A 27368-nucleotide genomic window follows, 5' to 3' on the forward strand; every position below is an offset into this window, starting at 1 on the left:
AATTAATGTCTGCGGGATTCTTTTGTTTACTTGCTCCAATGCGGTCTGGCATAAAGCACAAGATAATTCCGAGTGGACGGCATTGTGAATTCTACACCAATTCGGAAGGAGCAACTCTCGAACAGATGCTATATTGCCAAGTTGTACACTTTGCTGGATGTTTCTTTGTACAAACCTTCTGAAGTTTTCAAACATCCCTTCGTCCTCTTGGTCGGATCCTTGATCGCTTTCAATGACGATCTCAGTTGACTCCATGACCTCTTGTTGGGTATCTTCATCTTGTATGTCTTGTATCATTAAGATCTCTTCTACTTTTGGTTTATATGTTCCTAGCTCGGATTCTAAAAATAGAACTTCGTTGTCCTCTCCATATTCAGTTATCATCAATCTCAACCTTGGGGTGCTATCAATTTTAATCTGGTTCGGGACTCCTCTCCATGGTAGCCACATGTGTGCGAAATCGGTCGATACATATCCATTCAATTTTCGGGACCAATCTCGACTCAGGAGCATTCCATATGAATCTGGAATATCCACTACTGATATATCTATAAAATTCTGGATCCTTGGATCTGCGGCCAATTGCATGTGAATGTTGTTCAATTCTCCCATGACTGGAACTTCTGTCTTGTCAAGCTGAGTGACTTTTCTCTTGGTAGGTGCGGGAGTTATTCCCAGTCTTTGACAAACGGCTAAAGGCATGACATTGCTTGAGGCTCCGGAATCATAAAGGCAATTGTGTAATAGCTTTCCAAATATTCTGACTGATAACAGGAACGGGGCTGGTTCGTCCTTTCCTTGAGAAGGCACTGAATTTCCTTCACTTGATTCTTGATGTTTAACTTGATTAATCTTCGAGTAATCTTCCTTCGCTGGGCTCTCCTCTTTCGAGTGACTGGCTTGGTTTGCAGATTTTCCTTTTTTAACCACATCTTTCTTGATTGCGACCTCCTTTTCGGGAAGAACCAAGTTAGTAGTGAGGTTCTCTTTGACTGTAGGCTGAGCTTTCTTTGCTTCGCCTCTTTTGAGTAATACTTTTCCTTCCAACATATCTTCCTTTTTAGCTGGGAAGGTTATAGTTTGAACCATGCACTCATTTTGCTCGGGTTGTTCTTGAGAATCGGCTTCCTCTTGAGTCACATTGATAGTGGCTTGAATATTTGACCTTGTTGCACTAGGTTCACTCAAACTATTGATCACTGCCTCTTTAATTTCAGACACTTTGAGCAACTCGTAGAGTGGTAAACTTACCTTGACTTTCTTGAGTTCATCTAACACCAAGGCGGCCAATCTTTTCATTTCATTTCCCGCAGGAGGTGAAATATTTCTTCTTTGTCTGTATTCTTGAGTGTTTTGTGGATATTCAGGGACGTTGCTAGCTTGGGGATCCGGTGGAGTTGAAAAATTGTTTGGAGGAATCGATGTTGTCAATGGTTCGGGATTTCTCTGATTCCTGTGATAAACTCTTTGGTTTGCACCTCCTGACGATTGGTGGAATACTTCCTTGATTCCTTCTACTAAAACACTGTCGTTCAATGGTGGGAAATAGTATTCTGAATCCTCTACAGGTCCATTTGCAGATGCTGGCGGAAACTGAGATCCTGGTGGTAACATCGGTCCATTGGCCGATTCTGGAGGAAATCTCCCATTTTGTTCTTGACTAATTTCTTCTTGTGAATATCTGCAGGTTTCAACGATCATGGCTTGACCATACTGCGTGGTTGGAACAATTTCGTACCCTGTGGTGGGAGGATTTTCAGGTGGATTGGTGGTACGCATCTCTTGTTGGAAAATATCGGCCGCAATTTTAAACTCAGGACATTGCAACTCGGAATGTTGGTTCGTGTTGTGGAGTCTACACCAACTAGACAAGGCTGCTTTGGCTAAAAACACTTTGCTCGAAGAGGGGTTCTCTTGACTTTGCGCGTTTGGTGGATTGTCCAAGGGCGTCACCACATTTCCATTGTTGGGAGCTGTATTCCATGGTCTTCTTTGGAAACCTTGATTGTTATTTCCTTGATAATTGTTTCTGAATCCTGGATTATTATTCCCTTGGAAATTCTGATTGTTCGCGTGTTGGCCATGGTTGGCCCTCTGCATGCTCTGGAGTTGATTATTCTGGTTCCTCAAATGGGTGACCTCAGTTGATAACTTCTTGACTTGCTCAATCAGCTCTTTCATTTCATCTTTCTCTTCTTGTGTCCTTGACGAATTTGTAGCATTTTGCAGGTACACAGGTTGAGCGGGTAGGGCTTGAGAAATTGGAGCTCCTGGGTGAAGGACCAACTGATTCGCCGGCTGTACGTTGGGATATGTCGCTTGCGGAATTGGATTCATGACTGGAGTTTGGTTGGCCAAAGCCGTGCCAACTGCCTGCATCTGGTTAGGTGCTGCGACGGACCCCATGTGTAGTAGTGGTCCAGTGATGTTTTGTCCCATGTGCTTACTCACTTCAATGGCTCTTGTGTATGCCGCATTTAGATCATTCGGAGCTGGATGTGTCCTTACGAACATAGCTGTGAGATGATCTAAGGCTCCATAGTAAATTTCCCTTGGATCTGCAATAAGATAAGGAGGACGTAGCATTGTGTAGGCTCGGTGAAATCTGTCATTGAAGGAGGTAATAGGTTCATGTTCTCTCCTTCGAACCTCAACAAACTGTCTATATAACTCCGCTGGTGTAGTTGGGATGCCAAATTTAGCAATGAATGCATCTTTCATCGCGTCCCAAGTCCTGATGGACCCTGTAGGCAAATGAATAAACCAAAAGTATGCCTCTTCTCCCAATGAGTAGGGAAAAAGCCTACATGCCACATCTCCATATTCAATTTGTCTGTTTCGAAGAAGGTCCTCGAACATCTTGATGTGATCTTCTGCTGTGCGATGGAAATCACTAACATTAAACTTGGAACAAAAGTGTTCTGGATTCTTCGGCATATCATGATAAACTGCAAATTCCAACGGTGATGGATTGTTGACTAGCCACGTCGCACCATTAAGTACATGAGGAGGAGGAGGTGGAGGTGGAGCACGATGAGCCATTGTATTCCTTGAAACTGAACTTGATGAACTAGCTTGGCTTTTTGTTTGTGAAATTGCTTGGATACTAGATTGGATCGCCGCTTGGACTTGTTCTTGAAGAACTTGTGATGACTCAGGAGATTCTTCCAATCTTAGTTCGAACTCTTTGGGAGTGTCCTCTCTTTTAACTCGCTTTGCTTTGGAAGTAAACTGAAGTTCACTTAGATCCTTGATGCCTGGTGTGGACCTCAACAACCTTTGATGTTTCTCGGGCGAGAAAGAACCAATGTGATCCAGCGTGAAGTCTTGCAAGGATTATTGTGGATTCCTCTGATTGCGAAGATTCCTAGCTATGACCCTTTGATGTTCTTCGGCTATATCTTCCTCTTGCTCTAAGATGATTCTAACTCTGTTATATTCGACTTGGCTTCTCCTTGCGTTCCAAGCTACTTGATTCAATTGGGAAATGATGTCTTCCTGGGTATTGCCTATTTGCAAATTGGGTTGCACCACCTGATTCAGTCCTTCATCTGGCAACACCATCGTACTTCATGATCATGTTCGCAATGTTTTTCTCTTTTCAAAATCTTCGGACTTCGAACTTTGAAACTAAAGAAGCCCTCCCTCTAGCGCCAATTCTGTTGACGTGTATTTTGTACACGATCATACACAGAATAAAATACCATTAGGCATCTTATCCTCTCTTGAGAAAATAGTCTCTAACTGCTGAAGATCTGCAAAAAGGATCAGTTAGATAGACTCCAAGGTTCTTTTAGTGGGGTCTCCACGTGTGGACAAGCTTTTTTAGTGGTATGATGTGATTTGCTGTTTCCTTCAAGGCGTCTTACGGATTCAATAGCTCGAAGATTTCACTAATCTAAAAAGAACTTTCAAAAAAATGGAAAAGATAGGGCTTAAGAGGTCTAATCTAGCCTAACCCTATGAACGACTTAGCATGAATGAGATTTGGCAAGACTCAACCAATTTCAATTTTGCCATGAGACAACAACTCAACTGAAATTAGTGCGATCTTCTAAGGTAATAATGATGTTCAATGCATCAAAGATCAAGGACACTACTACGAAGGTACATATCCTAGATACGAAAATGCTTGAAGGTTAAGGACTCAAGGTGTTTTCCAGTCGACCACGCAAGGCGTTCTTACAATCAGCAAGAAGCTAGTGGTTTGGATTGCGAATCCTACCAAATATCAAATCTCACACTTAGTCTTTCTAATTAACAAACTACTTTGATTGAGCGTGATTCAAGTACATCCAACAACCATGAAGATAACTCAAGGAACTTGCAACAAAACACCATAACTTCAATATTTTATTGATTTCCAAGTCATCATATACAACAATTGCTTGAACTTCTCTCTTCAAGACTCAATCTTGCTACAAAATAAAAATTGCTTACAATTCTAATCTCTCTATTTCGCTCTTAACTCTATTCTCTATTAACTGACTATTACAAATGAAATGAAAATGGGGGTATAAATAGCATCCCCAATTACAATGAAAGGTCCAGATCGAAAGCAAACCAACGGACAAGATCATGACACCTAAACCCTAATTAGGGTTTATTACAAATGACCTCCTTTTTACTGAACAATATTAAATACATAGCCAAATATTAAATTTGGCACGAAAATCTAGGAGGTATCAACCAATGAGAAATAAGATGTCATGTCATCTGTAACAACCTTTCATCTAGAATCTTATTCCCTTTCCAATTTTCCTTCTTAGCATATGCAATGAATTTTGTCACAATTCCTTCGATTTCTGTGATTGGAATCTCGGGAAGATTCTTGATACTCTCTTCTAAGTGGATAACTTGATCAAATGCATCTAGAAGAGCCGTGTCCCAAGTAGGTTCAAGTTCCTTTGTTCTATCAATCAGGAGCATGGTGGCATACATCTGATCATACTGCTCATCTGTAACATCTGCGTCCTTGCGAAAGATGATAGTGATTCTATCCTCAAACTCTTGTAAATCCACATCTGTCTCGACCTCGATCCTCCTGCCAAGAATGGTACGAAGTACCTCAAATACTCTGTCCTGGATCGGATTGATCACCTCCTCAACTTGACCACATCTAACGCTGATGTCCTCAAAGAGAACACTCTTTATATGGAGTAAGGTTGACCACTGAAACAAACTGTGAGAATCACCTTCTAAGATCCTCTCTTGTGCTAAAATTTTTCTAGATGTATGTCTTATAACTCTCAAGACAGGGATGACAACGTCCTTGGTATGGGCAAATGCAGCTACTGTTGCCATCAATCTGTGGATTATCTCAAGAACTTGGATAGCCTGATGGGTGATCTTCGACATCCTTGTAATAAACTCAATGGCCACCGTGTGAGATCTATCCATCCAATTACATGTACGCTGAACCATATTCCTGAATCTTTCTGCTTCATTGATTGATTGAAGGGGCAATGCCTGCAATGGTGATCTAACTGGATCCTGACGTCCCAAAGGTTCATTGATGTGACTGAAATATGTTCTCCATGCACCGACCTCTCTCTCAAGCTTTCTATTCTTTTCTACTTCTTCTCTAAACTTATCCTTCAATGCCTCAAATGTGTCGGTGGCATCATCTAAAGTCTGCTCTGCTGTGGATGGTCCTAACTCAATAGTCTGTATATGATAGTCCTCTGCTAGGATCTCACCCTCATATTTGTCTGCTGCCGGTGTAGCTATCTGCAGTTTTCTAGATCCAGTCTCATCTCGAATCATCTTGGACATCTTTGTAGCCTTCTTCTTCTCTGTTGTCATATGTGAGCGTCCAACAAGGCTCTCTAGATCGATTGCACTGTCCTCGTCCTCAATTACGATCACCTTAGTCAATCTCTCCTTCAACCAGTCTGGGATATTTGATCTTGTCTCTTGAACTTGAATTTCTTTGTGTACTACTTCTTCTTGTCTGGGAGGAGATGTTACTTCATTATCATTATCTAAATCATAGTCTTGGAGAGATCCATCGGATGAAACATGCTGTGCCTGTTCTTCCTCCTGTCTATCATTCTGTACCATCGATTCCATGGATTCTTCCACTCGAACTGTTCTATCTTCTGGCCTGGAAGAAGTACCTGGTGTTTGATCTTTGTTAGCACCTTGCTTTTTCTTGGAAGGCTCTTTCTTTTCTGATCTTTCCTTTCTCTTTGAACCTCTCGGATGGAGATTGCCTTCACTGGCACATCGAAGGTTACCTTCACCTGAATTCCTAGGATTAGGATTGCCTTCACTAACACTGGCTCCACCTTCGGCTGGCTTTTCTTCCAAAGTAAAAGACATGGCTATGCCTTGTTCTCTCAACTTCTGATGTTGAATGTCTACCCATCTGCGAGTACAAGACAAGACTGGTGCCATCAAATCATCTAAATCCACGGCCTCGGGCTCATTCCAATTCAAACTAATTGTTTTACTTTCTCTATCATATGAAGATTGGATGTGCCTGCCGTTGTCCTGAGCTTGGTCGGCTACTCTGTAAATCTTACATTTCCTGATGAAATCCAAAGGCAATCTAGAATGTATCTTGCGTTTCACTTCAAGATCATCTAGGAGATTCATCATAAAATCTTCAATTTGGTATTCATGTCTAAATCTTCTACCGACTGTCTCTTCTAAATGTCCATGAGGATCAAAACTATTCCTCCAAGCAAAAGATGAAAAAGGATACAAGGCTAACTCCCTCTCTGCGTCATCCATGGCTGAGACATTGGGACATACCTCAACTGAATTACCCAAAATAATAGGTACCTGAACTCCATTCTGATGTCTGTGTCTGAATGCCTTCACATATGCTGCCAACTGCCTTGTTACTTCAAGTAACACAATTCTATCTGTCGGGTACCTCGGCAACATATATGGAGGTAAAGGACATCCATACACTCTAATGTAAGTGAACTTGGGAAACTGAATGAACCAAGCACCGTACCTCTTGATTAACTCCTGGGCATCCTGAGATAATCTGTTGTGAATCCCTCCTTGCAACGTCCTGGTGATGTTCATCGTGAAAGTATCATTGATTAACTTGTAGTTCTTCCCTGGTGGATGATGCAAGTAGGTATAGGATTCACAAACTCTGACCTCGCCGGGTCCTCTTCCAATCACTCCTCTGTGAGGTAGTCCTGCGTACTCAACGCTCCTGATTAAGGCATAAATGACGTATGAACTCATGTGGAAGGACTTAGTAGCCCTGAGTCTTCTCAACTGTACGTCTAAGCAATGGCTAATTATCCTAGCCCAATGTATTGTACCCTTCCCTTGAACAATCACCTGGATGAAATAAAACATCCATTTCTCAAAATAGAAGGCATGAGGTGCTCCTGTAACTCTGTTGAGCATGGTGATCAAATCTCTGTACTCCTCTTGGAAATCGATCCGGTGTGGTGTGTTCGGTACTTTGCTCAGACGGGGACGACTCTTGAGTAGCCAGTTCTTGTTGATGATGCTTAGACAAGCATCTGGATCGTCATCGTACACTGATCTAGCTCCTTCAATGCTCTTGTATATCATGTCCCTGTGCTCTGGAAGATGGAAGGCTTCACTTATGGCCTCCTCTGAAAGGTACGCCAAAGTGTTTCCCTCATTGGACACAATTGTCCTGGACTGTGGATTGTAATGACGGGCACACTCGATCATCAACTCGTGGCACTGAATAGCTGGAGGAAAACCGGCCGCCTTAATGATGCCACTCTCTATTATTCTCCGGGCGACAGGTGATGGCTTGCCGATGTAAGGGACCTCTCGGAACTTCTTCGTGCTAAAGTTTCCCAAGTTTGTATCTCCAATGTTGCTCCACTTGGACACGATCTTGGTCTCCACCTCTTCAGTCTTCTGATCTTCTTTCATGAGAGCCGAGCGACTGGTGGATGCTCCCGCCTTTGGGGTCGCCATACCTACACAACATTTCATTATAAGAAATAGATTTTGCAATAAATAACGTAGATAAGAGAGATAGGTTTTAGGAAACCTCATGATAAGTCCCTAGAGTTATCATTTCCTAAAAAAAAAACAAAAACAACGATTGAGCTAAGAGATTCAAAATTTCAAAATTCAAAAATGAAATATGACGATGAATGGATAAAGCAATAACAATTAAATCGCCATACCTTGATAGAGAGCTAACTCTAGAATGCAAAAACAAAATTCGCCTAGGCAAAATTTGAGGTATAAGATAATCTTCAATATGATTCCCTCAAAATATACTTCGCCACCTCTGGAGAGAACGTGATCTTCAAGTAACGCCTTAGACGTGGTCTTAAATGATCTCCAAATTCGCCCTTGGTGTGGTCTTAGATGGATCTCCAAGTTCGCCCTTGGTGAGGTCTTCAAATTCGCACCACCTTTTGATAACTACGCGCCACCCTTGGATGAATGAAATTCGCACCACCTTTGGTCTTCAACGCAATTCGCACTCCACACAAGATGATACTAGCGCCACCTTTGGTTTGAAATCGCACCACCTTTGAACACACTTCGCACTATATTCGCCTCTTCTTGATTCGCATGAAGAAAGGTAAAAATGATTATGTAAAAATGAACGTTTCACTCCCCTTATAAATAGCGCTCATACCCTTTCACCTCTTAGGCCGACTTGACAAATAAAACCATTTTTTAAATGATTTGCAATAAAATAACAAGGCCGACTTGCCTAATTGGGCGCTTCAAATCGATTTTTATATTAATTAAATAATTAATTATTAATGCCTTGCGCTTTTTTAAATGAGAATTTCGATTTTTAATAAAGGCAAAAAATAATTAATAAAAGATAACGCCATATTAAATGCTAAATAAAAATGGATTTTCAATTTTTTAATCGATTTAGCATTTAAGGAAATTTAAATTTGTTTGTTTGGCGCCAAAATTGGAAAACAAAGGGACGTACCTCATCGCTCTGGTCCCTTGGAGAGGGACAGGAGCGATTCACCATTTTGTCTTGACTTTTGCATTTCTTACGTCCAACTCCTTCATCTCCACGTTGAAAATCGATCACCTTGATGGTCCTTCGAATTTGATCGCCTTGTGTGCGCATATGGGTGTCCTTTAAGTGCACATCGCCCTGGTCCTTGTCCAAAGGACAGGAGCGATCCTCTTGTTTTCATGTCTATCTTGCATCTTTTAACTTCGATTTTTTATTGTGGGCGAATAGCATCCTTTGTTCGTGTCTTTTGCGCTTATTCCATTTGCTCGCATGAAGTTTTGAGTGTATTAAAGGGATCATCGCCCTTGTCCCTTGGAGAGGGACAGGAGCGATCCATGTCCTTTCCTTGACCTTGTCAACTTTGCACTTCGATCTTCATTGTAATGCCCTTCAAACGTCGTCCTTCACCTTACCTAACCTTGCTTCGCTTTGATCTTTGAAGGAACGTGCGTGCTTTTGATGATATCGCCCTGGTCCTTGTCCAAAGGACAGGAGCGATGTGAGGCTTTTACATTATTTGGCAATGTTTGGACGTTCAACACTTTTGCAAATTATCTTCAAACGATGCCTTGGACCATATGCTATCTTAAGACGTCTTGACTTAGCTTGATCTTGAAGCAAAACAAGGAATCCAAAGCAAATCGCCCTGGTCCCTTGGAGAGGGACAGGAGCGATATAGTCTCCATGCTCAAAATAATGATCATTTCACGTTCAAAACTCTTGTTTATCATCCTTTTACCATACCATGGACCCTCTAAAACATTGCAATGTCTTGTCCTTACGTAAATTTTGCATGAAATGGCCAATGCATCTAACATCGCCTTGGTCCCTTCCTAAGGGACAGGAGCGATCTATGTTATAGGGTGTCAATTTCTTCATTTTAACGTCCTTTGAGTGTTTGCGCATGATGAAGACGCCTTGAAATGTCCCTCGCCACCTTGTCTTGACTTGTGTCGACCTTGAACTTCGGAGGAACGACCTTGAACTTGCGTAGGGAGTATTATCATCAATGTATCGCCCTGGTCCCTTGGAGAGGGACAGGAGCGATCCTTCCCTTGTGGCCACTACCTCACTTTGCCAGGTTCCAAGTTTATATTCAACGGATTCGTCCCTCTTCACCCCATTCGTCCATGCCTTGACATTGTTTGGAATTTTGCAAAAAGAGGTAATTATATCAAAAATCGCTCTGGTCCCTTCCTGAGGGACAGGAGCGAACTAGGCATTTAGCACTGTTATGGGCGTCCCAAAAATCTTCAATTTATATTCAATGCGTTCATCTCATGTTTTCCCTTGTTTTTGAACGTAAACTTGCCTTGACCCTTGTCTGGATTTTGCAAAATGGAGGAAATCGCTCTGGTCCCTGGGAGAGGGACGAGAGCTACAAGGTACCTCGCCCTGGTCCCTTGGAGAGGGACAGGAGCGATTTAGTCAATATAGGTCATTTTCCTTCATTTTTTGCATCTCAAATTATATTCATTTGGCAAAGTATCTTCCTTCGGACGTCCTCCAATTGCTGAGTCATCAAAATCTTGCATGGACATGGCGAAATTTGAATTGTAGCTCCGGTCCTTCACTGAGGGACAGGAGCGATTTTCTTCCTGGAGGCCTTTCTGTGCTCATGAAAATCTTCAATTTATATTCAATGGAAAGATCTTGTCGTTCTCCATCACTTCAAACGTAAACTTCGTCTGGACTCTGCAAGGACAATGAGATATTTGAAATTGAGCTCCCGTCCTTCACTGAGGGACAGGAGCGATTTTGCTCCTACAGGCCAAAATAACAAGATTTTTCACATTTTAACACTTCACGAGGCGAAAACAAATCAATTCCAATGCCCAGGATCAAACTTCAAAAAAGTCAAAATTTGGTCAAAATATTCAATCAGACAAAAATTCACATTGACGGTCATCATTTAGACAAGTTTAAGCTTTGCATGAACATTCCAATTGAAAATTAGACCATTTTGGCGAATTTATTGCATTCAAAATTTGCATTCTAGAAAAGAAAGCTCAAAAGCTCTCAAAAAATGACTGGATTTTGGCTTGAAAAGGCAAGATTTAAAACCCTAAGGCTTAGCCCTAAATCCAGACAACTAACGGACTAACAAAACCCTAAAAACGAAAGCGAAAACAAGCGAAAAAGAGGGGGTCCCCATTTGCGATGGGGTGATGTGTGAAATGGTCACAACACAGTTGTAACTGTAAACTTTTTCCAAACAGTTATTAACTATTTTGAAACTACTCAACCTATGGGAGTTAAGACAACTCCTATTTAAATGATGCTAAGGTTCGATGAAGGTGGTGAAGAAAGTATGTGTGAATCATTGATAAGCAATATCGATATTTGATGCAAAGCAAGTAGTAAGATTGCAGATGTAAAGAAAGTCAGTGCCCTAGCATGTATAGTCAGTTGATATTGTAAATCTGAGAGTGACATTGAATGATATTGTAAAGTCTGAAAGAGAGTTTATTCTGTTTGATTTCTATCAATCATAAAGTTGAGAGAATGCATTGTATTACATCTGCAAGTTAGAGAGGTTTGAATAAGCAGAGAGTTTTGCAAAAGAGGGTTGTAATATCTAGAAGGTTGGTGCCTCAAGAATGATGAGTTGGTGCTCAGTCTGAGAAGTTGGTGCTCTCAAGCAAGGAATTTGGTGATTCCTTAGGGTTGGTGCCCTTAAAGCATTGTACACAAGTTTATTTGTGAGGCTGGATTAGGACAGTAGATCCTAGCAGCATTTCTCACCATGGTTTTTACCCATCCTAGGTTTTTCCTTGTACATCAGGTGTCGAAGTTTCTTTGTGTGATTTGCTCTCTTTTCATTTCAGTTTTTATATTTATCATTATCAATGTTTTAATTGATCAAGGATTAAAAATTCATATCTTCTACTGATTCACCCCTCTCCCCAGCCCTCCGCCTCTCAGTAGAATAATTGTGTTCTACAAAGCCTAGGTGAAAATCCTTGCAAAACCCTAGGCATCCACCTCTGAAACTCCCACAACCCTCTCTAAGCTTGTAGGAATAGCAACGGAAATGGAACAACTAGCAAATAGGATGATATATGAACCAAATAAACCTCCAAAATCTGCCTTCCTTGTCTCTTATCTATCTGCCCTCCAATTTCCTCAATCCAAACTAAAGATGTAAATTGAAAACTCAAGCAATGAAGCTCAGATGTTCTCTTGATCAAACCACCATTCAATCTACCAGGTAGGATCTTTCATCAATGAAGTAGATGTTCTCTATGAAGGTTTTCATTCTCACAAAGGTAATATTTGAACCAAGTCCAAACTAACAAAACCTTGATATAAAAGTCTGTAATGTACTTGAACCGTTCAGCTCACAAATCCCCCCTTGGCAAGATGCGAAGACCACAAAAAGGGGGTACGGTGGTGTTTGTGCCAACCGTACAGTGAGGTTGGGTCAAACCGTATGGTGAGGTTGGTACCAAGCCGTACGGTATGTACAACACCGTACGGTGAGGTTGGTGCCAAGTCGTACGGTATGTACAGCCCCTTCGTCTGCGCAATGGATTTGGATGCCAAAACTACTTTCCTTAGGCCGCGTTCAACTCCACAAATATTTTATAATGCGTAGTGCCAGATATACCATATAATCAGATTAACACAATTTGGCACGGAATGAACACCAAACATGCAAGTAGAAATTCAGACTCAGTAATGATAGCACTTCAGATTACAATAATCTTGGATTGAGGGCAGAGCAGAGTAGGGTGAGGAGTTACTCCCACCGAAACTGCGTTTGCCAAGTAGGGAGGATCTTCCACCTCCGAAATGGCTGACAACAGAACTCCAACTGGAATTCGCACATACAAAGAAAATACCAAATTCACACATACCTACAACAATGATAGACTCGGCCATAAATATGGGCTTCGGGAAATTTCCCGGAGGGTTACAAACGGGCTGACATGACCAAAATAAAACTTGACTAATTAAATAAAGGGCCTGAAAGATTTATTATTAAATTTGGAGCCACACAATAAAGTATTTTAATTTTATTATTTAATTATATATCGGGAACATCACAGTCCTCCCGACCCAAAGATTGCTTGCCCTCAAGCAATCCGCAACTATCTGCCATCTGACAAGCTCCATGGTCCCAGACCATGCGCGGATGTTGGTAGTCATATCCGCTAAAAGCTTGACGCCGCACCAAGGCTGCGAGCACCACTTGCAAATCCCCAATCAACTTGCGCTGCTCCACTCTGATATAAACATTGCCTTGCTCGGAGTTGAGGAATAACTCATCAAATCCAACTTGCTTTCTTCATATAGATGCCACTCACAAGGAGAGACGACAACCATGCACGCCTCATACCACTGTAATGTACCTGAACCGTTCAGCTCACAAACCCCCTCGAGGCAAGATGCGAAGACCACAAAAAGGACGTACAGTGGTGTTTGTGCCAACCGTATGGTGAGGTTGGGGCCAAGCCGTACGGTGAGGTTGGTGCCAAGCCGTACGGTATGTATAGCCCCTTTGTCCGTGCAATGGATTTGGACGCCAAAACTACTTTCCTTCAGCCGCATTCAACTTCACAAATGTTTTATAATGCGTAGTGCCAGATAGACCATACAATCAGATTAACACAATTTTGCACGGAATGAACACCAGACATGCAAGTAGAAATTCAGACTCAGTAATGATAGCACTTCAGATTACAATAATCTTGGACTGAGAGCAGAGCAGAGTAGGGTGAGGAGTTACTCCCACCGAAACTGCGGATGCCAAGTAGGGAGGATCTTCCACCTCCAAAATGGCTGACAACAGAACTCCAACTGGAATTCGCACATACAAAGAAAATACCAAATTCACACATACCTACAACAGTGACAGACTCGGCCATAAATATGGGCTCCGGGAAATTTCGCGAAGGGTTACAAACGGGCCGACATGACCAAAATAAAACTTGTCTAATTAAATAAAGGGCCTGAAAGATTTATTATTAAATTTGGGGCCACACAATAAAGTATTTTAATTTTATTATTTAATTATATATCGGGAACATCACAAAGTCTCCAAACATGAATGAGAGAAATGAGCTCAAGAAGGGGTATTTATCCTCCAAATCCTATGCACAGGTAGGGAGATAAATGTTTTATTTAATTTTAATCTCCCCCATATGTCTCCCAAGTTGGCGCCAACTCCTAGGTAACACTTTAATTTAAAAATATTTAATTTAACTTTAATGCATTAGCATTATTTAAAAAATATCCCCGAGCATCAGTAATCGCCAAATGAACATCATTAACAAAAATTATTGACTATTCCAAAATAGTATCATCACCAGATAACCAAGTTAGCGTCCAAACTCACTCACTAAAAATAGTAAAAATGGGCAAAGTTTCTGGACTCTGAAACCCCTCCATAAAATTTCATAATGCGAATCTCAACAAACCAATCTCAAAGCAACACCTGTTATGTTGGATTAGCTGGACTGAACGGTCACCATACTCCAAGATTTCCCTAACCCTAACTCATTAGCCTACAGGAATCTGCTGAATAGGCTAACGTTTATCAATGCTGGCATGCTTAGGAAGGGAAGATTATAGTTGTTGAAGACCATCATGTACTAGTAGCTACGTAATTTCTTAAAGTTTACTCAAAACAACTTCTACAAACATAATAGTTCATTTCATGAATGTCAAACAAACTCAATTGATGTGTTTAATAATTAAAATCAATTGCCTGCTCTTCAATGAGAAAACTATGGTATTATAATTGATTTCACATTCAGTCTTTGAGTATGGTATTCTGACAAACTCAATGCAGAAATCAAATTTATTTGTGTTATTGTTACATCTTTGTTAATTCATAGTTTCTTATTTGAGTTCTTAAACATTTATCTGTGTGAAAGAAGTAATTTTTTATTTTGTTGCAGTAAAAAAAATGTTTTTTTTTTGCATTCTTTTGTTCAAGCATCAAACCTGTATAGTAAAGTAGTTTCTAAGCTGCAGAATATATTTATTTTAATAGTTTCTTTGGCAGAATTCCCAGGAGAATGTTCTAGAGAATGTAAGTAAACATGAACCAGATTGTAAGCATTCCTTCCTTCACAGAGAGGATCTTGGTCGCGTTTGCATGCTTTGTGGACTGATTGGCCAAAGAGCTGAAGCAATATTTGACTTTGAGTGGTCAAAGGTGGGTGCTTCCTTGGTTTATTAACTGGTAAAATAACAATAAATCACTATTTTTTGCCAACATTTGATTTCTTTTAGATAAAATATCTTAGCAGTTATCTTTCCCAACTATTAGTGAATTTTAATGCATGGATTATATGAGTTATTAGCATCATTCTTAAATAGATACCTATGCAACCTGCTGTAATGTTTTTCTCTTTTGTATTCATTGCTGTTTGCACAGAACAAATGCCTAAATGCATTTTTCCAATTACTACTTTTGCAAGAGAACATTGTACATGAATTATTATCTTTCTTAAATAGATACTAGTGCCACATGCTTTAATATTTTTCACTTTTGTATTCGTTTCTGTTTGCTCAGACCAAATGCCTAAGTGCATTTTTCCAATCATGACTTTTGCAAGAAAACATGGTACATAAACTGAACTATTTAAGAAAGGAAAGGGAGTGAGAGATGGAAAGGAATGGAGAGGGATAGAGAGGACAGGGAGAGGGATGGAAAGCATTGGGACAGCAGGGAGATAGAGTGAGGGAGAGGGGAGAGGCGAGGGGTTAGGGGTCAGGGGGAAGGGAATGGCGGTGTTGAGGGAATCCTTGTACATAATAAAACATATATGAGTTATATTGTAATATTATTAGTCAGGGAGAATGGTTGCTTCCTATTAGCTGATTGAAGTAGTTTTGGGTAGTTGTTGATGGTTGAAATTCTTTGGCAATTATTGGCAAGTTTATGTACTTGTTCTATTCCCTTCTCCACTTTTGTATAAGAGCATTGAAGCATTGAATGAATAAAGGAACTGCTATATCTTCTAGAACATATTGCCATTCTCATATGAGTCACTCATGAATGTATAAACCAGTTTACTTTGCTTATGTAATTGCATATCTATATAGGCAAGTAAACATCCCATCGTTGAGATATGTACTATGTTAAAGAGCTTGTAAATTCATGAATAACACATAGATAAAAACCTCAAGCTAGAGAAAATACACATATGTCCTATAAAATGTAGCTTACTTGAATATTTTGTTGCTAGTATTCTTCAATTTATGAAATTGGAAACCCATGTGCCAAGGCACTACTAATAAGAGAAATTCCTAGAAGAATTTTCTCAATTGATAACTAATGTATGCATTAACAAATAGCTAATTTAGCAATGCATTATTGAAAGCTATATATCGTATTTGACGATTAATAGTCTATGAATAAAGAGCTTGCCATACTACTCCAGACTATTGAACATTAAAATGTGACATTGAACCAATTGTGGATCCTAGTTTTCGTATAAACGTAAGTCATCATTGTATGTAATAACCACCTTAGTTTTGTTTTTTAAATTATATAAATTGAAACTATGCAGACATCTCTATGAAAAGTGCTCTGGATTATTATAACTGAGAAGGTCAGATTGCATTAGGCACATCAACTCTAAGTGGTGCAAGACTCCTAGGAACTCTTTCTCAAGATGGCCCAAGTTGTACTAGTCTGACTTTATTGAAGAAGTCAGTGATATGATCACACTTCTCAAAAAGATAATGGGTTTGAGTCACTCTAATGTGTTTGAGATCTAGATGTACAAGTACATCGTAGTCATGAGGAAAGGGCAATCTCACATTTTCTAAGGAGAAGTCATCAGTGACAACCTGTGTGAGCAACTGTCGCAAGTCCCAACCACCCTCACCTTCTACATGAATTCATACTTGGTGTACATAGCGGCGTCACTTAGACACTTTCCCAGTCTTTCTACCAAAGGTGACAGATCGTTGGTGCTAGTATGGAGGTACTATGAGCAACTCACTCTGAGGCCCAGCAAAATTCATTACAGAAGAGTGCAGGATGCATTCTTTGGCTATTTCATGTGCCTTTTTGACAAGACACTCAAGAACAAGAGAGTGTCTGAAGAAGCATGGAGGAAGGTGAATGAATACGAATGTTTGTTCATGTAGTTCCCAACTTTTACCTACATGAGAGTCGGGTGTTTTGAAGGTCGGTCATACATGCTACCCAGATATCCCACCGACAAGATCATTTTGATGGAGTTGGCTAGGCAACTGATGGCAGTTCATGCAATCCGGTTGGCTAATCATAAACAAGGTATCAATATTTCCTCTCACAATCCATTGCAGATTGGTCGGTATTCTTTGACTACCTCAACTAGAGCCAAAGCGGTGGAAATCGAACTTTAAGAAATCAAGTTGAGGAAGTTCAAAGAGAGGAAATATTTTGATTATCAAGGGATGAAGGATAAGATTAAGAGAGCCTTCACTCATGTTCATCGCCTCGAAGATGTGTGGGTTGATCTTCGCACAAAAGAAGACATCAGGAGAATGCATTACAGCAGTCTCACTCTAGAGCAGATTGTAGATCTGGATTTAACCAAGATCCTAGAAGGAATGGTTGATGATGGGAAAATCCTTGACCCGGAATATACAAAGCAAATAATTGCATAAGCTCTTCTTCCCTCTCCTCAATGGTCAAAGAAGGAATGCGATTCTATTTTCGATAGATTTCAGCCCATTCTTGCTAACACCAATGCTTGGTTGAAGAATAATAATGTCAAGACCATCAAGATTAAAGGTGGAGCAAAAAGTGATTCAATTGGACCAATTGGGTGAAGATCTGAGATTAGAATCAAATCCAAAGAAGGAGCTTCCTCTTTTGGCACTAGAATCAAGCTGAGGGCAAGTAGGGCCTTGGTGATTCCTTCACAAGAAGTAACTCTGAAAGGGAAGGAGAAACCACAGGTGCAGATCCATGTTATTGACCCGGAGGGTGAAGAGCATGAAGAAAATACAGTAGGATCCCCTCCTACTATGGACTTGGGTTCTCCTCACTCGGTTCCTCAGTTGTCATTGGATGCTATCCTGACCAACATATCTCTTCCTGAGGTTGATACTTCTGTCATGAGTTTTGATAAGTTCATGATTGAAGCCAGTTATGACTTGCCACCTGAACAAACGCTTGTCACTATTCAAACAGAGACTTCTCCTAGAGTAACAACTATGGTACAAGCGGAGCTTGTTTCTTCACAAACCACAGTTGTTGTCTCAAATGTGAACTCATTAGAACTACCCCCATGGTTGAGTTCAATCACACCCAAGAGGAAGAAGAAGGAGATCTCTCCAGACATATTTGATTTCCAACAGCTCAGGAAACCTAAGCCAAGGGCTGCTAAGAAGGCAAAGACAGTCTCACGAGTGGTGGTGGATAATAATAAAATGAAATATTCAGAAGTGGCAGAGCCTTTAGTTGAAAAACCGCCAGAAGAAATGCAACTATCATATTATAGGCTCACAAGGGTAGAACTTGGAAAGTGGATACATTCTGGTCTTATGCATGATGCTCAAGATTCAATGGCTTCACTGGTCCAGAGTTATGATGAACTTCTGGCAAAGAAAAATCAGCTTAAGGAAGAGAATTCATAGCCCATCATAGTGATCCAAAAGATCATTAATTCTTTAAAACAGGTTGATCCTTTGACCTCCTCCACATCTGAAGAATCTATTAAGCAATTGGAGAAAGCTGCTCAGAAGGCCAAGGCAGTTGATTCTTGGGTAGATCAACTGATCAATCAAAGCACTCAGATGGTGAAGAAAGCATTGCATGTATTGAGCAACGAAGTTGAAGTTGAATTAGACTTTGGAGGCTTTTTATCAAAGTCTAGGTTCAATTGAGAAAGATTTGAAAATTTGGCATGAAATGGATCAGATTAAGTTGGAAATCTTGTGCAACAATATGGTGATACCAAGAAGAGAAAGGTATATAGAATTTGATGAACTTTTGACCAACAAGTCATTGGTTATCAAAGATGTACAGGCTACTCTTGAAATGAGTAATGAGGTGGAGCAGGATGTCCTCTCTAGTTTTGACAAGATATCTTGCAAGATCTTAAGTCGTGATCGAGAGTTGCTCACAAAAGATTTGATACTTATGAAAGTAATGTCAAGCCTTCGTCAGGAACTGGAATCAGAACAGTTTATTGTGGATTCAATCCATAAGATTGTGAGTTATCAAGTGTTCTTTGATAAAATACAAACTGTTCTTGAGGAGCACAGGGAGGCAACAGTGAGGTATTTTGATGTTATCATCAAGACAGTTGTTGTTGCTAAGAATACAGCAGGTCCTGATCCTGATGAGTTGCAGAAATCCATCAACAATTTCTAGTCCTTCATGGCCAGAGATAGGAAAGAATAAGAAGTGTCTCATGACACTTGCCTTTTGTTTTTGACAAATTACATGTATCATCAAGATTCATGATTGCAAGTGAATTCTCACTTATAACCCTGTAACTTTTAATTACATGTAAACAAATTACAAGTTGGTTAGCAATAAAAATGTAATTTGAATAAATCATAGTTAGTTAGTTAGTTGTGGAAAAAGTCTTAGTTAGACTTCTCCCACTTTTTGCTCTCAGCCCCTCCTATTTATAGACGAGGGTGCCCTTTGTAATATTTATCTTTTTAGCAAGCAAGAAAACTCTGCAGAAATTTGCAATCATAGAGACTTTGAGCTTTATACTTGTAAATTGTTTTCCTCAAGTAATATCAAAAGAGTTTGGAGTTTCAGACTTTGTGTCGAAGCCATACTTATATGTCCATTGTGTTCTTGTGTCATAGTGGGGATATTTATTTGTATTTGCTTGAGATTGAAGTATAAATTGTTGAAAAGAGCTTCACTCTGGTTATTTGCAGACTTTGTGCTAAAAATATTGAAGATTGAATTAATATAGTTTAGTGTTAAAATTTGAGAAGAGTTGCAAGACTTTGTGCTTGTGTTTGTTCCCGCTTGAAGTAATTCAAAGGTGCATCATACTTGCAGACTTTGTGCTGCCATATGTTGTATATTGTTCTTGTTATTTTATTCTGAAAAAGGTAGATAGGATTGTGGGAACTTAAGACTTTGTGCTTAGTTGTTTTCCTGTCTCGGAGGAGGTGACGGAAGTCTTTGTGCTTTCAGGAAACGTCATTTCCTCCCTTGTCTTGCTTTAAGCTGTTGTTATTATCTTTTAAAGTTGTTTCTTTTCTAGGAAGAGAAAATAATATAATCTTTTTTGAAAAAAGAGGAAAGGTTGTTGTCCCACCCAAGTTAGATTAAATTAGGTTAAGTATTTAGTTAGTAGAAAAGGGGGAGCCTTCCCTAAATTAGGAGAGTTTAATACTCACACGTTGTGGTTGAAACCACAATTTTGCACATCCTCCCGGGTGTACAAAATTTTCAACCAACAAATAGGATACTATGCTTGGGGGCTTGATCACCCCTCGAATTTAGTGTTCTTTTGTCCCTAGTTTGTCTTGCTCTCAAATGCTCTATCTCTTCATTTCTACTTTACCGTGAGTGACTGTAAGATCACACTCCACTAAAGTGGGGGCTAAATGTAGCATCGTAAATTGTACACCTTTAATGAGGGTGTCCAATTTCACACCCTCCTAGCACCCATTTTAGTATTCCCCATTCATTTATGCATTTTAAGACCTTTATTGTAATTAATTAATATTTAATTCAATATTATTAGTCTTACTCCACTTTAATACATCAACACTTTATTATTTGGACCCTTATTATAGGGAGTTCCCTTTATCTTTTATTATCCTAATTTATCATATATCCTGCCATAGTTCAAATCTCAAGACACACTTCCCTTACCTAAACATTATAGATTTTTATACAAACTTAATTTCGGCATTAGAACCCTATTATCTCACATTCCTAATAAGTCTGGTTAAGATTGTCTAGACCAGGTTGCTAAACGCCAGAACGGTCTTGCAGATTTTGCTTCGAATTTCGGGAGGATAACAAGGTGGTCCCATCCTATTCAAATCTAGCTCTGCGTGAAAATATCACAATTCTAAGTCGGCCTAAAGGTGATGTTATTATGAAATCCTTATATAAGGCATTCCTCGCAATTCATTTGGGAATCTATGATTATCTCATTATTGTATCTCATCGTTATGCTATCATTCCACTTCAAGAATAGATCTAATTCAAGGAGCAGCAAACTACATCAAGGCATCTTCATTTATGTTTCAATTATGATTTCATGATGGATTTTATGTGATTTATCATGTTATTGCATTAGCAGATGGAGGACTTATCCTAAGGACATTGCTTCATCAATTGAAGGTATAATCAATTCAGCCAATCATTTCAATCAATCATTTCCATTCAAGCATTTCCAATTCAATTCAAGGGTTAATTCCAAACCTATGGTTTGACCTAGGCAAACCCTATAAACCACCCAAACACCATTTTTCTCCTCTTGTGTGCAGTGTTAGGTTTTTGGCGGAGACAGGAAGAACAAAGCAGATTCAGCAAACAAATACAGACTTGTACCTAGAAGTAGGACAGGAAAATCTTGAATTGGGGCACTCTAGGCACCCCTCTCCAAGACCAAGGCAACCCAGGCATCCTGGTCATCAAAAAACAACACTAGATTTGATAGGAGCATAGTGCAGGGTTTCAAGAAGTCAGATCTTGATTGGTTAACAATAGTTGGAAGACCAAGGCACTTTGGACAACCTAGTCCATTGAAATCAGCTCCAAATTTCAGTCATAAGTGCACCTTTGTATTTTCTGCTCATTTTGTACATGTCTTGAAGTTTCTATTTTAGTAGCAGGTAGAATAATCAATCCAAGTAGCTAGTTCATGCATTTACCCTTTTACCCTAGATTTTGCACTCAATTCACACCTTTTCAATTGCATCTTCAACTCAATCAAAAGGAATTGGATTCAATTAGTATTCAACCCTCTTCTAATAGAATTGAGGTTGAATCTATTGAGTTCATTCTCCTTTTAATTTTAATTTAATGTGTGTGAAAGAGGTTTAATTCCTTGTTTGCATAGCTAAACTTGTGAGTACCATTTTCATAAAAAACATATTTAATATTTCCTTTAATTTCCACTTTAAGGAAAAATATTAAATAAATAATTTAATTTCCCTTTAATGAATTTAAATCTATGAGAAAAAGGGACATTACATTTTCGGTGAACTTTAGCATAATATTTTGTGAATCTATTTTCAGATCTGAAATTATTTTAAATATTTTGCTGACGACATCACTAATAGGGTTTTAGAAAATACAACAATTTGAAAATGAATTTTCCTTTTTTAATAATGTAAATTTTGAATGCGTTTGAAAAATCAAAATGTAATATGATAATATAGTGATTCAATTAATGAATTTGATTAAAAAGAAAAGTTACACTAAAAAAAATATCCAAAGTTTTAGAAATTTTTTCTTGAAATCCTCAAAATATTCTTCCAAATTACTCTAGAATGGTCTAATGCTATTGTGTGTGTTCAACACGGTCAAATAAGGCTTTTAGAGAAAAAAAATTGAGTCTTGTTCCCATTTTTTGTGCATTCTTGGCATGACAAGTCAAGCTGTTGAATTCACCAAACTTTTAATGAGTATGTCCCAAAAACTCGCAGGGAAAAGAGACTCTCAAGTACTTGGCAACTTTCCAAATTGGCAAACTATGGTGTCTCTGATTCTTAGAAAGGGATATATAGGTAGGGCCATTTCAAATGAACCTGCACCCTCAAGGAATAGGTCTAGGTCTAGGAATTGGCTGTGTTATGTGACTTTTTCCTTTGTAGTGCAAGATTGTTCGTTTGTGGTATAGAGTTAATTCCCTTTCTGTGGTTGGGTAAGGTTATGAAACTAGCACATCTAATTGGAAAGAATTTTCTTGGTCAATTAAGAGTGTAGGTGTAATGAAATGGGTAAAAACAAACGGTAGTAACCAAGGGTGCTTATTACATAGCCTAGATGAAGGTGCAAATATTGGGAAAAGCCTGATAGTCGAGGTGGGAGAATGGGACTGGCAGTGCAGAGAAGAGGAGAGTGGCACATGTCCTAATGGTCCTATAATCCTATTCTCCTAAAGGACAATAATATTCTGGGCTAGCCAAAGACAATGACCTAATTAATAGGTGGAGCAGGGTAATTTTAGATAAAATTATTATCATTATCAAGGTTTAATGCAACATGGTATAGTTAGCTAGTACTTGTAGAAAACTAGATAGTTAATATTGGTACATTAATGTGGAATTTTTGTCCATCTTTGTACATGGAATCCTACATATACTTGAGGGTGGGGACTGATTTTCATTGACCAGATTATGTTCTTGTTAAAATAATATTTCCAAGCTGCAATGCTGGCATTTTTCATTATGTTTAATCAAGTTCTATAATGTTTTTTTTCCTTTGGTTGTCTTCTGTACTTTTTGCTGTTGGATAAGAACATCTATTGCACATATATAAAACAGAACACTTTTGTAACATTGGCCTTTATAGGGCAAGGTTGTTCTCCATTTGCTTCTCTGTGTTCAAAGAACATCAATGACGAATATGGTGAACAAAGCGTCTATCTAGATTATCATAATTGTGCTTATGAACTACAACCAAACTTGGCTAGCCAAAGTATTGGAAGTTTTAAGAGTTAGGTATATACAATTCATTTGACCACCTTGTCTCTCTCCCCACATATTGGAGCTTAAAAAGGAAAACGATAATATATCACGTGGTACCATCTCTTGGTATGTATGAGTTGGGAAAGCATTAAAATTTTGTTTTGCAGGTTTAGGATTTTCTTTAAAGGTTATTTTCCCTTTTCTTGTTAAGCTACGATTTAAGAAAAGGAAATAAAGAACTTAGGAAATGGCTTTTTCATACATCAATAGAAGAAGTCACTTGTGGAATAAAACATGGTTTGTAAATTGCTTTGGACTGTCTTTCAAATATTAACTAATCATTTCCATTTCAAAATATCTCTCACTCAGTCAGTCACACATACAGAAATCCAAAAAGGCAAGTTTTAATTAATGGACGTCAAATGCCTTTTGTCCTTTTAAGTTTGCTAATTTTGTAAATGTCCCTTGTAGGCACGTAGGAGGTCAAATCAGCCCAGGGACACCTGCCGTGAAAATTCTAGGATCTTTTCAGAAGATAATATTATTGAAGTACACAATGGTAAAAACACAGCACAAAGATTTCCTATACTGAACCTCGTTCTTCATCCACTATTGGAAGGACGTATGCACCAGCATCAACTTGATGGTTTTGAGTTCTTGAAAAAAAACCTAATAGCTGAAAAGCCTGGGGGATGCATTTTGGCTCATGCTCCAGGGACTGGAAAGACTTTTCTTGTAGTAAGTTTTATTCAAAGTTTTCTAGCCAAGTACCCAGAAGAGAGGCCCTTGATTGTAGCACCAAAGAGTATGCTATGCACATGGATGAAGGAACTCAAGCAGTGGGAAATAGAGCAAGTTTCTCTATATAACCTTTATGAGGTCAACAACAGGCTGGAACCATCAAGGTGTAACCAGCTGGAGATATTGAAAGAATGGAGAGAGAAAAAAGGTATTCTTCTTGTCAGTTATGCTCAATTCTCAAGCATAGTGTCTGAGAAGCTGGAGAAGCCTGGGAATGATATGAAGGCCAGCCACCAATGCCGGAATATTCTTCTAGAATGTCCTGGATTGCTGATTTTAGATGAAGGACACTTCCCACGAAATAGTGGAACAAACATATTGAATTCCCTTATGCAGATTCATACTAAGCGTAGGGTGCTTTTATCTGGGACTCTCTTCCAGAATAATATTACAGAGCTATTTAACCTTTTGAGGCTTGTAAGGCCTGATATTCTAGAAGAGGAACTTTTTGAAACCATTTACAAACGGATATTAGAAGGTGAAAAGCATTTCAAAAGGACACAAAGAAAACATTATATGATTCAAAAGATATTCTGTGAAGAAATGGATTATAATTTGCAGAATGGCAGTAAGGAAATGAAAGCATCTGCCGTGGGCAATCTTCAAGAGTTGCTTTCACCATTCATCCACTATTATAAGGGAGGAATCCTTGAAAATTTGCCCGGGCTGACAGAGTTTGTGGTGATTTTAAAACTCAATGCTGCACAGCGGGAAGCACTTAATAGTCTGAAAACCAGTACAGGGTCCAGACTCAGTAAAGATATACAGTCTTCTGCTGTTTGCATACATCCTTCACTGCTGAAAATAAGTATAGGGAAAGAAGACAATGCTTCTGGCTGGTTGGATTCTAATAGTAGCAATGTTGATGATATAGTAGTGGATCCTAATGATGGTGTGAAGACTAAATTCGTTCTTGACATGCTTTCACTTTGCAATGTGAATGAAGAGAAGCTGTTAGTTTTTAGCCAGTTCCTTTCCCCTTTAGCCTTAGTTGAAAATATGATTACTAGAACAAAGAACTGGACTAGAGGCAGTGAAATTCTAAGACTTGATGGTAACACTGCTTCAGAGGATAGGGAAACAATAATTGACAAATTCAACAAGTCGAAGGACACAAAGATTCTTTTTGCCTCAATTAAAGCATGTGGAGAAGGCATTAATCTTACAGGTGCTAGCAGAGTTATCATCCTTGATATTGCATGGAATCCTGCTATTACTCGGCAGGCAATAAGTAGAGCTTTCAGAATAGGACAGACAAAAAAGGTATATGCATATCGTCTCATAGTTGCAGATACATTAGAGGAAGAAATTCATAGAGCTTCATTTGACAAGGAATTTTTGTCAAAGATGATTTTTGATGGAAATGACCAATGTGAGAATTCAGGATCCCTTATGCTCGAGGTAAATGAAAATGAATGTGAAGACCCATTTTTTGAAAGTAAAGCATTGAAAGAAAACGTCAAAACCCTATACAAATTGAAATTCGTTTGATGTGTTCCAGTTGAAACAACACCACATTAAAATAAAAGGCTTCCATCATTAACTTTGTGTTTTTTAACTTGATGTCTGTGATTGTGACATACAATATGCTATGTAAATCAGAACTTTCATCTTCAGTTTTTGGCATCGTGTTCCTATGATGGAGGAGAGAATAATTCTCTGGTCATCTTCAATCCTTCCTGTTTAATTTACTCCAGTATGAAATCGTTATACAATTCTATTGAGCCCATAGCCTCATTGAAGATCTATAGTTCATTCCATATTCTACTTCTTGGGTGCTGCAGTAGTCCTCATTATGTTCAGAGGTGTATTTGCAATGGTGGCAATGTGGGTTGTAATAGGGTGGATAACAAAAACCCTTTAATGTAAATTTATTGCTATTTACATGTGAACTTTTCTGCACGTAATCTAATATATATTAATATAAATATCTTAAATACTTCTAATAAAGACATGGAAAAAGTAATACCCCAATATTTTGAATAGATATATCTAAAATACCCTTACTACTTCGATATGTTTCACTCAATAATGCTTTGCTGAAATTAACTAACAGTATGAAGCTTTATAACAAGGACTCAATGGTTAGTGGCTAATGTACCCATACTCAATGCTTATAACTATTTTACTCTATTTGCTAGTAAGATTTGCATGAAATTCACAATCTTTTATAGTGGGTTATGAACAGAATTCAAGCCTTAAGTGAAATATTTTAGTCATCAAGGTGTAGCAATGCTTAAAGCAATGATTTTTCTTGTTCTTAAGAAATGATTAAAATGTTTTTTCATTTCAAATTTCAAATATTTAAGAATATTTACAAGTAACCTTTATGTAATTGGCTGTTTGAGGATCGCTTCCATCATGTTAAGCATTACATTTTTTTCCCCCTGTAATTGTTTGATCTCAAACGACTGCCAACTGTGACATTTACTCATAACAACTTAATTCATTTTCTTATGATTTAAGTTATTATTAGTATTTATTTTTTACAAGTATAATATTGTTATGGGATTGTTTAACTAGTTATTATTGTTTGTATCTCAGAATAAATAATATGTTAGAATTTTTTTATGCCCTTGTAGCTGGACTGCTGGTGATTCAGCTATGTTCTCCCATAGTTGGAAAACTCGGACTTGCTGCAGACTCGGCAGCCCAAAAAATGGACTCAGACTCAGCAAAAACTCAGGAAAGGACTCAGCAAAAATGAAAACCGTAGTTTTACAAAAAACAAAAAGAAATTAATGCATTTAGAGAATATAAGAGCCATAATTGAAACATTACGTATCTCATATGATCTCCAAACACTCAATATTTGAAATTTCATCATTCATACTCAATAGTTTCAAACTTAAATTTATAACAGCAATATAAGTTTATAAATGTTTACAAAATTACATATAATGATATGTCCAAATGTGAAAAAACTGCAAACTAAACAGCAATAACAAATGGCAAAAATGAGGAAAACTGAAAAAAAAAACATGTTTTAACTGTCACTGGGCGTTCTTAGCAAACAGCTAGAGTCCTCCAT

The 27368-nt window shown here is 38.6% G+C and overlaps 1 protein-coding gene across 1 annotated transcript in view; it reads left to right on the plus strand.

Moving 5' to 3' along the window:
• Positions 1–26188, plus strand: part of LOC131029459 (protein CHROMATIN REMODELING 35) — a 144387-nt gene extending 118199 nt beyond the window's left edge. The window contains exons 5-6 of the mRNA XM_057959956.2: positions 14970–15122; positions 24008–26188. Of these exons, the coding sequence (XP_057815939.2) occupies positions 14970–15122; positions 24008–25828 (1974 nt within the window). The 3' untranslated portion in view covers positions 25829–26188. The remainder of the gene's footprint in view (positions 1–14969; positions 15123–24007) is intronic.
• The last annotated feature ends 1180 nt before the right edge of the window (positions 26189–27368 follow it).

The sequence above is a fragment of the Cryptomeria japonica genome, chromosome 4 (genome assembly GCF_030272615.1).
Source record: "Cryptomeria japonica chromosome 4, Sugi_1.0, whole genome shotgun sequence".
NCBI classification, from domain to species: domain Eukaryota; kingdom Viridiplantae; phylum Streptophyta; class Pinopsida; order Cupressales; family Cupressaceae; genus Cryptomeria; species Cryptomeria japonica.